We start from the raw sequence: 12157 nt of genomic DNA, 5'->3' as shown, positions 1-12157 counted from the left end.
ATGCTGCGATTCATGGGGTCGCAAAGAGTCGGACACGACTGAGCGACTGAACTGAACTGAACTGAAGTGTTATGGAAAAAAGAAAATATAAGAGCATGGTAAAGAGGAGTGTTGGGGCAGTATAAAGAAAGACAGCCATGTGGATACTTGAGGAAAAAGCATTCCTGTGGAAGAAACAGAATATAAAGGTTCTCAGGCAAAAACATGCCTGGCTTCTAAACAGCAAGACCAGTGAAAAACAAGGGAACAAGAGGAATCGAGATTGTAGAGGGGTTCAGGAGTATAGACCCATTAAACTTCTGCTCTGAGTGAAAAAGGAAGCCATGAAAGGAATGACAAGACCTAACTTGTATTTTCGCTTTTTGCGTGTTGTGTTCACCCTCTATGTTGCCACCAATACCTTTTCCGAAATACAACTTACTTGTGTTTTTAACGGATCACTGTCTGCTGTGTTGAGAACAGAAAGCAGGAAAACAAGGAGGAAGTGCTAGGAAATAAAAGACTCCTAAGAAATATCCAATAAATAGCAAGGAGAGCTAAGACAGCCTTCCTAAGTCAACAATGCAGAGAAACAAAGGAAAACAATAAAATGGGAAAGACTAGCGATCTCTTCAAGAATATTAAGAGATACCATGGGAACATTTCATGCAAAGATGGGCTCAACAAAGGACAGAAATGGTAGGGACCTAACAGAAGCAGAAGATACTGAGAAGAGGTGACAAATATACACAGAAGAAATATACAAAAAAAGATCTTAATGACCCAGATAACCACAATAGTGTGATCACTCACTTAGAGCCAGACATCTTGGAGTGTGAAGACAAATGGGCCTTGGGAAGCATCACGAGGAACAAAGTTAGTAAAGGTGACAGACTTCCACGTGAGCTATTTCAAATCCTTAAAGATGATGCCATTAGAGTGCTCTGCTCAATATGCCAGCAAATATGGAAAACTCAGCCGTGGTCACAGGACTGGAGAAGATCAGTTTTCATTCAATCCCAAAGAAAGGCAATGACAAAGAATGTTCAAACTACTGCACAATTGCAGTCATTTCACATGCTAGCAAGGTTATGCTCAAAATTCTCCAAGTCAGGCTTCAACAGTACATGAACTGAGAACTTCCAGATGTACAAGCTTTTTAGAAAAGGCAAAGGAACCAGAGATCAAATTGCCAACATCTATTGGATCACAGAAACAGCAAGAGAATTCCAGAAAAACATCTACTTCTGCTTCACTAACTACACTAAAGCCTTTGACTGTGTGGATCACAACAAACTGTGGAAAATTCTTAAAGAGATGGGAATACCAGTCCACCTAACCTGCCTCCTAAGAAACCTCTTTGCAGGTCAAAAAGCAAAAGTTAGAACTGGACGTGGAACAACAGACTGGTTCAAAATTGGGAAAGGAGTACATCAAGGCTGTACATTGTCATCCTGCTTATTTAACTTTATGCAGAGTCATCATGCGAAATGCTGGGCTGGATGAAGCACAAGCTGGAATCAAGATTGCTGGGAGAAATATCAATAACCTCAGATACACAGATGACACCATCTTTATGGCAGAAAGAAAAGAGGAACTAAAGAACCTCTTGATGAAGGTCAAAGAGGAGAGTTAAAAAGTTGGCTTAAAACTCAACATTCAAAAAACGAAGATCATGGCATCCAGTCCCATCACGCCATGGCAAATAGATGGGGAAACAATGGAAACAGTGACAGACCTTATTTTCTTGGACTTCAATATCACTGCAGATGGTGGCTTCAGCCATGAAATTAAAAGATGCTCGCTCCTTAGGAGAAAAGCTATGACCAACCCAGAGAGCATACTAAAAAGCAGGGTCATCACTTTGCCAACAAAGGTCTGTCTAGTCTAAGCTATGCTTTTCCCAGTAGTCATGAACAGATGTGACAGTTGGACCATAAAGAAGGCTGAGCACCAAAGAATTGATGCTTTTGAACTGTGATGCTGGAGAAAACTCCTGAGAGTCCCTTGGACTGCAAGGAGATCAAACCAGTCAATCCTAAAGGAAATCAATTCTGAATATTCATTAGAAGGACTGATGCTGAAACTGAAGCTTCAATATTTCGGCCACCTGATGCGAAGAACTGACTCATGGGAAAAGACCTGATGCTAGGGAAGATTGAGCAGGAGGGGATGACAAAGTATGACATGATTGGATGGCATCACTGACTCAATGGACGTAAGTCTGAGCAAGCTCTGTGAGATGGTGAAGGACAGTAAAGCCTGGCACACTGCAGTCCATGGGGTCACAAGGAGTTGGACATGACTGAGTGAATAAACCACAAGAAATGTCAGCCCCTTTATCCATCTCTATAGCTATAGTGGTCATAGCCTAACCCAGCTCAATGCTTTTTGATGCAAAATAAAGGATTTGTCTTGCCCTTTTTCAAAGCTTTAAATTGTAGATAACAACAAAAAAGGAAGAAGGCCATTTGAAGAAGCACCAGTCTCTAGGAGGAGTGGTCTAAAGTTAGGATCTTCAGTCAAGGGAAGAATCAAAGCAGTAGGAATTTTCACTGCTGCTGCTGCTACTAAGTCACTTCAGTCGTGCCCGACTCTGTGCGACCCCCATAGATGGCAGCCCACCAGGCTCCCCCATCCCTGAGATTCTCCAGGCAAGAACACTGGAGTGGGTTGCCATTTCCTTCTCCGATAAATGCATGAAAGTGAAAAGAGAAAGTGAAGTCGTTCAGTCGTATCCGACTCTTAGCGACCCCATGGACTGCAGCCTAGTAAAGATTATTCCTAAGATAAACACAGTATGCTTCAATAAATTAATGCTCAGGCAAACTGTCTTTTCACTTTTATTATTTCAATTTACAAACCAATTAAAAACACTATTTTAAAAATTCTCATTATCTATTCCATAAAATACTAGTATTTTCCACAAATAAACCATGAACTCTTCACCAGTTATCACATCAGAAATTTTAACTACTTCCCATCTTCGTATTTGCTGTGGCGGAGTATGCAATGCAAAGAACTAGCTTCTGCTGCCCCCTACTGGAACCACATTTTGCTACCTAACAGTCCCACAAATAAAATCTGAGATTCACTAGACACAGTCAGAAAGGTAAGACTCAGTTGAAATATTGCTGGAATTTTACCACTACTCTGAAAAACCAAACAGTATCTTTTACCTACAAATTCTAAACTGTTTATATATACACAGTTACATATATATAAATTCCCACCTTACACCCACAGACCCCTACTTCCCAAAAAGCATTTTAAAAATTAGGAGTATATAACGTGTAAGGATTTTCATTCCCAAATCTTTTTATTTTCAACTGAGCATTTTTATAAGAAAGAGAAGAGCTTTGTTTTATGAGTACCAAAACCTACAAGCCCTAAAGACATTTGCCTTTAAGCGGTAGAATGTATTGCAGGACAGAGCTTTATAAAACTGCATTCATTTCCTTGCCTCTCTTGCCTCTAAATGAAACCATTTTGTTAAAAGGGGTGTGGACAGTTAAGAAAAATAGAAATTTCTCTAAATTGCTAAAGATCAAAAGAATTTTAAATAGGTGAATAAATTAAAACAGAAAAAGCTCTTAAGGCAGCAAGTACCTAAATCACCATTTATTTTTAGCTAAAATACAGAAAGGGAAAAAAAGGATTCCCCCAAACTGTAGCTATTTTGCCACACTGAATGCATTTACCTGTTTTCATATATTATAGTTCACTTTCAAAAGCAAGCACTATATGGCAACCTAACTTTAATTACAGCATATACACAGGATTTTCATTAGTTTCAAATTTTAATTTAGCCTTTATTCAATTCAATTATCCAGTCTGATGGCCCATGAAACTTTCTAATTATCTCTAAGACCATTAACAACAACTTTTAGCTTTTTGCAGTTTGGTTATTTTTTTTTTATTAGACTGCCTAAGGGAAAATAAGCATTATATATGATGAACTTTTCCACTAATTATACATCTAAAACAATCAACTGAAAATATTTTTAATTGGTTACAAAGGGTCAAACAGGCTTGTACTTTCAAAATTAATGACCATAACAGAAACTACATTACAATAGTTTTTCAAATTGATATTCTCTCTCCAAACACAATCATTGTGATGTTGTACCACCTCTTCATCTCCACAGTTAAAACCAATTTAATGCTCACCATGGCATGTTCAAGTATGTAAGATTTTTAACAACTTTCCAGGAACACAAGCACCCTGAAATATCTCCCCTTCTTGGATCCTTTTCTGATATACTGAGATATCCAATAATCTTCATACAGGATGGATAATTTTAAAACACTGCTAAATGTATTCTACAAAGTAATCAGTTTACCCTGTTCATGCCCACACAACTGGCACATCTAAAAAGTCTGTCTGGCCTTGTCCAATACAGTAATGAAAGATGATATCCACCTATCCAGAGGCCCACAACGCCACAAAATGCAAATGTGTGCATGGGTACATGTAAAAATTCATACTGAGGTGAATAAAACAGTGATGAAATATTAACTCCATCAGCCACTAATGATTTCTCTAAATAACTCACTACAAAAGATAATCCAAAAATGTACCCAACACAAAGACCACTTCTGCACCAGGTACCTTCTTATAAAATGGAAAACAAAGTTGCTGTTCTACCCATGTCCCATTTACTTAGATCCAACTAGAAAACAAAAGGTTAACAGTCTAAAGGCAAATCTGTCTGAATGCACAATGAAATCATACACAAAGCCTAGTTCTAACTCTATTACTTGCTCAAATTATATAATTAATTACAATAAAAAGATTTACTTTTGAATCCTCTAGTACGATCCTATTGTTAAGTAATTTTATCTTTCACTATTATATTATTCTCTCCTTTCCTTCAGCCCACAGGGTAAATTTGAATCAACTGAAAAATGTTTAAACATTAAAACAGTTCATGAAAATTACACAATAGCTAGGACATGGAAGCAACCTAGATGTCCTGCAACAGATGAATGGATAAGGAAGCTGTGGTACATATACGCGATGCAATATTACTCAGCTATAAAAAAAGAACACATTTGAGTCAGTTCTAATGAGGTGGATGGAACTGGAGCCCATTACACAGAGTGAAGTAAGACAAAAAGAGAAACACCAATATAGCATATTAATGCATATATATGAAAGTTAGAAAGACAGTAATGACAACCCTATATGAGAGAGGGTAAAAGAGACACAGATGTAAAGAACGGACTTTTGGATGTGGGAGAAGGCGAGGGTGGGACGATATGAGAGAACAGCATTGAAACATATTTATTACCATGTGTAAAACTGATGACCAGTGCAAATTCGATGCAGGAAGCAGGGCACCCAAAGCTGGTGCTCTGGGACAACCCGGAGGGGTGGGGTGGGGAGGGAGGTGGGACACATGGCTGATTCATGTTGATGTATGGAAAAAACCACCACAATATTGTAAAGTAATTAGCCTCCAATTAAAATAAATTAATTTTTTAAAAAAACAGTTCATGAAAATTAGAAAATAAATAGGAAGAAGAAACTCTATACCTTGTTAAGGTATAGAACAGGAAAAACTTCCACTTCAGCTGAAACAACAAAACTCACCAAACACAAAGAAAAGAATTTTCCCCTATAAAATCATCCAAAAATGGTGAGTACATGCATGCTCAGTCATTCAGTCACGTCTGACTCTTTGCAACCCTTTGGACTGTAGCCTGCCAGGCTCCTCTGCCCATGGGATTCTCTAGGCAAGAACACTGGAATGGGATGTGAACAGTGGATACAATGAAAATTTTAAGAGAACTAACTCCAAAGAGACTTCCTAGATTAGCAAAGGATAGTGGACACTTTCAAACTTGAGTCCATTGGTTGAAATGGGTACAGAACAGGTAGAAGAGCAAGCCTGCTGGCAAATGATGGACTTTCTTAGATGAGGATTTAAATCCTGGGTCTTAAGGATCCTGACATCCCTGGGAACTCATTAAACTGAAGTTAGTGTTTTAAAAATCAGAAATAACTGGTCCATTTAAACCAATAGTTGAAGTCTCTTCCATCATTAAGCAATAATGTCTCATTGACATCTACATTATAAATACTCATGCATTTCTGAGGAAAGAAAATGCAAAACAAAAGAGACAGTTAATCATAACCAATTTGTGGTTAATCATAACCAATCACAATCTTATTGTGATTACTATTTAGGTTGTTGCCAAACTTTTAAAGAGCAAAATGTAATCACATTTAAAGAATCTCATATTTGTATCTAAATGAGGTAAAAATGCCTATCAATAAGCTCACACCTCAAAATCCTACAGAATTCCCTGAAAGAAAACTTTCATTAGCGACTCAGAAAGATTATAACCTCTCAGTAGACAAAAATGTCTACTTCTCTTTGTACATTTAAACCCAAGAGAGTTGTCATTTGCTCTCATGACTGGAAGAAAATTAGAGATAGAAGGAAATAATCAATCACATTCTACTGTAATTACATATTTTACTGTTTGTATTCCCTCTAGATTTCAAGATGAAAGATGTCAGAATTGTATCTGTTTTTCTCATTATATTGCCTGCTTGGTACAATGCCTGGCACTTAATATGTATCTGTTAAATCCAGATAGAATAAATGAGTGAGTGAATCTAGATTACTCTCAGTTCTAATGTCTATTTTATGGTTCTATTATATGAACCTATGGTTCCTTGATTCAACAATTTTAAACAAAATGTGTTTTAAACATATACCGATAATATTTGATAGAACTTTCCACAATGATAAAAAGGTTCTATACCTGCTCTGTTCAATATGGTACTAACTACATGTGGTTATAAGCAGTTTAAATGTAACTAGTGTGAATAAGAAACTGAATTTTTAATTTTACTAAATTTAAACTTTAAAAGTCACAGGTTGCAAGGGGCTGCAATACTGCACAGCACCCAGACCATTCATTAAGTTTTGGGAACAATATTTAATTACAGACTAGGGGCTCAGTGTTTGGAGATGTGTAGGGGAAGAATCACATTTTAGAATATAGACATATAGAATTCTTGAATTTTCTAGTAGTCCCACCTTCAAAAAAATTATCAAGATTAGATGGTATTTGAATCTGAGTTAAAATACAGAGAGATACATGTAGTTAATAGAGAAAAGAATATCTCTTATCAAGTTGTCTCCCAAGAACTTGTATCTGCCAATCAAGACTGAACCCAGCTGTTTCTCCTCAGTGAAGTTTTCCTTCTCTACTTCCTCCAGAGCTCCACAAAACTTCTGTCAATACCTCTAACACTGTATATGCCTCTACTATAGACTGTTTTAAGGTTTGTTTTAAGGTAACAAACTTCCTTAATGGAATGCACACTATACCTTATTTTTGTGCAGAAGCTACCTCACACATGGCTGGTCTTTCATGCATGGTTACTTAGTGAAAAAAGAATGAAATCTGGGGTCAAAATAAATCTGAGTTCTAGTTCTGTTTCTGCCATATGTTTAGTGATCTTGGGTCTAACACTTAATTGGTTATTCCCAATTCTTATTACCAATGTCAGTAAGATGAACATGTTTATAGAAACTTTATTTTAAGATTAATTTCTGGATATGAAATTACTGAGGTAAAAGGAAGAATTCTAAGTACTACCAAAAAGTCAGTAAAGAGACCACCTGCAATGCAGAAGACCACTTGCAATGCAGGACACTTGCCTGCAATGCAGGAGACCCGGATTTGATCCCTGGGTTGGGAAGATCCCCTGGAGAAGGAAATGGCAACCCATCCAGTATTCTTGCCTGGAGAATAGCATGGACAGAAGAGCCTGGTGGGCTACAATCTATGGGGTCGCAAGAGTTGGACATGACTTAGCAACTAAACCACCATACCACCAAATACTACCCAGAAACATTTATGAATTATTTTTAATTTGTAATTCTACCTGTAGCACACATCTCCCAACTTTACTGAAACCAGAACAGTAATGACATAACATGCTATCCTTTTGATTTATTCATATACCTTTCTTTGCCTTTAATCCCCAAATAACTGACTTTGCTATATTCTTTTCCAGAGAGTTCCCCCACATTTGTGAGCCAACACGGTAATTTATTGGGTGATGGGGTGTGGGGGGGTGGTGAAAAGAGCATATTTGGGAGTGGTCCCCAGCAATGCCTGTAATTCCCACATGAAGAAAGGAAAAGAGCAACCTATTATTCAAAACCACCTTCTTGCTTATTAGAACCTGTACCAGAGAAGGTAAGAGCACAGATCTAGACTATAGGAGTCAGACTGCCTGGGTTCAAACTCCGGCTCTACAGATTTTCAAACAAAATGTTTAACTGCTCAAAACACTCAAGTTTTGTCATCTGAAAACAAAGACTGAATAAACAGTCTTATAACTCATCAAAGAGATGATGCTCAGTGAGTAATTCTAATGAAAAGCTCAGTAAGGGAAGAAAGTTAGAACAAGACACTAAAATAAGTTTTTGTGGATTTTTCTCAGCCCTCATCATCAAGTCTCAGCTAAGAGACGTGTAAGAGCTGTCTACATGATAGCAACCTACATCACAAAAATGTCAGACCAACACTCACCTGAATTCCTCCATTCTTTATTTGTACACAATTAAGAAAGCACATTTTTTTACTTAGGTAAAACCAAAAGCAAAGATACAGGTCAGCACACCTACCTGGCAGTTCTACCCGCTCTGTGAATATATGTGTTGGCATCTTCTGGGCAATCAAACTGAAGAACCCAATTTACAGCCGGGAAATCTGTATAGAAGGAACATCAAGTTGAAAAACCAGTTCCAAGATCTGCCCTGCTGTACTATTTTTTATTTTATAATAATGCTTGCCAGGGCTTCCCGTCACATCAAACTGATAGATATTATCTGTGAACACTATTAAAAATAAAATTAATTGCATGAACCAAGAGATAATAAACACTTCTCTTTTTTGATCAATTGAACTAAAATTAATGACAGTGTTTGAATGTGAAGATTATTTTGTATCTGATAGAGGAGACAGATTACTTTGTGTCACATAAAATAATGAAATACTCAGATAGTTAATAACCTAAAAGCACCACTTCTCATGAGCTCCCAGTGAACTATGAAACTGATTTAAAAATTTCAATGAAAATTTACTTTTCCTGCTATTTCCATCTCCTAAAGATATCTTTTTAAATCCCTCTACCCATTTCCTAGCAGTAATTATTTCATATGTATTTCTGGTTGCAAAAGTTTCCATTCATTTCCAGAGATCCTAGTCTCAACAATTTAAGAGAATTACCTTTAGTCATTTACGGATTCTGCTGTAAGGATTTCAGAACAATTTCTATCACAGACAAAAGAGCTGAGGGAGGCAGGAGGAAAGGAAGGAGGAAGAGAGGGAGGGAGGAAGGAAAAAGAAAAAAAAGCAAGATGTGAAGATCTTTCTTCACATCTAATGGCACCTACGGGTACCTGAAAGTATAAAAACTATCAAACTATCATAAAGTTATATAAGCTATTCAAAAGGAGTGACTCTATTTAAATGGGCGAAACCCAACAGAAACAAGAGAAAAGATATTTAAAACAACTCTCCTCTTGGGCCTTGAAGTACCAAGTACCTCAGAAGGCAAGAGCATGTTTCAGGGCTCTGCATAAGAAGACAGGTTGAAAGCAACACTCAAACTCGCAGGTCCCCTCCTGGTCTCCTGAAGAAAAGCCCGTCTTATTCTGGAGAAAGGCTTCAAACCAAGACACCAGAGAGACCGGAAGAAAGAGGCACTAAAGCCCTTGAAAACAGGGTACTGAGTGAAGCCGGAGTGGGAGCCCTCTATGTCTACTTCCTAGCCAGGTTTCTACAGAGCCAGTAGCAAGCTTAATGTTGTACTCTCGAAAGTGACATATGCTTATCTGGAGAGACTCAATCTTCAAAAAATACTGAATAGAGGTTGACGTCTTGAGTCCTCCACAAGATGATCGACTCCATCCAAAATCCCTTCGCAATGAAGGCCATTAGTCAAGAGCCATCATCCACATACTAATCACTTCAAATAATCTTTTCTGATGTTTCACTGCTAAATATAATAAAACACAACCAACTGAGGACAATCGGGAAAAGTCTCAAAAAGTGAAAAGACAGACGGAGGAGTAAAAATGAAACCGGCAGAAGCAGAAACAATGTGAAGAGAACTTTAACCCACTACCTCCAGAGAAATAAAACACTGCATCCGTCAGATGAGAATAAGAGGCTATAAAAGAGAAACATTTGGTACTTAACTAAAATTTTAATCAGAAAAGTTATAAGATCAAGAAATCTCCCAGAAATAACAAGAAAGACACAATAAGATGGCAACAATAGAAACAGGAAAACTAGAGGATTGATCAAAGAGGTCAAATATTCTTCCAGAAAAAGTACATAAGAGGGGGAAGGGGAAAAATACTATAAAAAAGATATGAGAAAGAAAGAATCAAAGTACACAAATTCCCCATTAGTAAGCAATAATTGCATAGTGAAAATAAATACTGAAACTTTAGTTAATCAAATCACCAAAGAGGAATTCAGAAGTGTATTTCTTGCAAAGGAAAGACATGAGTCTCTATCATGTGCTGCTCAATACAGAAACTTTAGTCAAGTTTAAATTAAAATTTAATAAAATAATTCTTTCCTCATTGCACTGGACACATTTCAAGTGGACAATTGTCATGTTTAGCTAGTATCTACAGTATTAGACAGTGCAAACACAGAACATTTCAATGATCATAGGAAATTCTATTGAATAGTGCTGGTCTAAATTGAAAAAACATACTGAATGTCTATACACCAAATGGGACCTCACACTAAAGCACATTATCATAAAATTTCAGGACTGTGTAGATAAAAAGAAAACCCTAAGAAAAGGCAGAATAAGAAAAACAGCCTACAAAAACCAAAATCAGAAAAGCGAAGGTCTTGTCAACATAATACTGACTACTATAAGATAATGGAGCACTATCTGCAAAGTTTTTAGAGAAAATTGTTTCAAACTAGATTTCAATTCTCAGTCAATTGTCACTTAAGAATAAGACATCATAACACAAGTAATAATTCAAAAAATGTACCTCCCATACACTTTTACTTAAGAAGCTATTAAAGGATGAGTTTTCATTTAAAAAATAACAGTATTATTAATAAGTCAAAAAAAAAGGAAGAGACATATCTGGAAAGGAAAGTATCATGTGCATCAGGCTTATGGAGCAACCAGTTCAGATTAGAGCTGCAGACAAAAGGCTGCAATGAGAAGGTCCCCGGAGAAAAAGAAACAGACTATGTTTGAACTGTTAGGAAACTAAACAGGTGACACCTGCTGGATGTCAGAGAAAATAGAATGGAAATGGAAATAGAATAGAATGGAAAACACAAAACTGAACTAATTTTAACTCAATCATTAATATAAGAAAACTGCTTAGAAATATGAAGCTAAATACTAAGAGAAATCATTGCTTCTGGAGAGTGAGGAGTGGGTAAAGCAGGGACTACTATGTCTCATAACTCATTTTTACCCATATTATTCATTAAGAAATAGAACTGGAAAAAATTAAGAATAAAATAAGGTTTAAAAAAGATACTGGTATACTCTAAAGATATTCCTGGCCATACCATGAAACACACGACACAAATACATTGGAAATGTACACGTCAACATGAAAGATTGAAAAAGCAAGTCATAAACTGGGATGTACAATACTGTTTTATAAAACTTCATAAAAACCTAAGATAATACTATACATTGCTCATGAATACAATCAAATAAGCTTTTTAAAATTAAAAAAGAGTTTCTTGACATTTTTTGTGCCATAGTTAAAACCTACAAACCCCTTTTCAGAGTATTTTTAAGTGCATAAAGCAAAACATACAGGATTATAAGAGAAAATAATTATAATGAAATAATATTGAATAATATTGAACAATTGAATTGAATTGTTTATATAGCAATATATATGCTTATTCACTGACATATTAAATAACATAACTTACTTATGTATCGACCACCATAATATCAAAATTGTATTAAGTATAAACAATACTGCAAGATATCTACAGAAACTACAATATAAAATGAAAATATCTATGAGAAAGATTAGAATCTCTTCAAGAGATATTAGAGATACCAAGGGAATATTTCATGCAAAAAAAGGCACAATAAAAGACAGAAATGCTAAGGACCTAACAGAAGTAGAAG

At 36.3% G+C, this 12157-nt stretch overlaps 1 protein-coding gene across 1 annotated transcript in view; it reads right to left on the bottom strand.

The window, feature by feature from the left end:
- Positions 1 to 12157, bottom strand: part of DDX10 (DEAD-box helicase 10) — a 319725-nt gene that overhangs the window by 275162 nt on the left and 32406 nt on the right. The window contains exon 10 of the mRNA XM_069554961.1: positions 8637 to 8721. Within this exon, the coding sequence (XP_069411062.1) occupies positions 8637 to 8721 (85 nt within the window). The remainder of the gene's footprint in view (positions 1 to 8636; positions 8722 to 12157) is intronic.

This window comes from Ovis canadensis, chromosome 15 (genome assembly GCF_042477335.2).
Source record: "Ovis canadensis isolate MfBH-ARS-UI-01 breed Bighorn chromosome 15, ARS-UI_OviCan_v2, whole genome shotgun sequence".
NCBI classification, from domain to species: Eukaryota; Metazoa; Chordata; class Mammalia; order Artiodactyla; family Bovidae; genus Ovis; species Ovis canadensis.
This window is presented reverse-complemented; position numbering and strand designations above follow the sequence as displayed.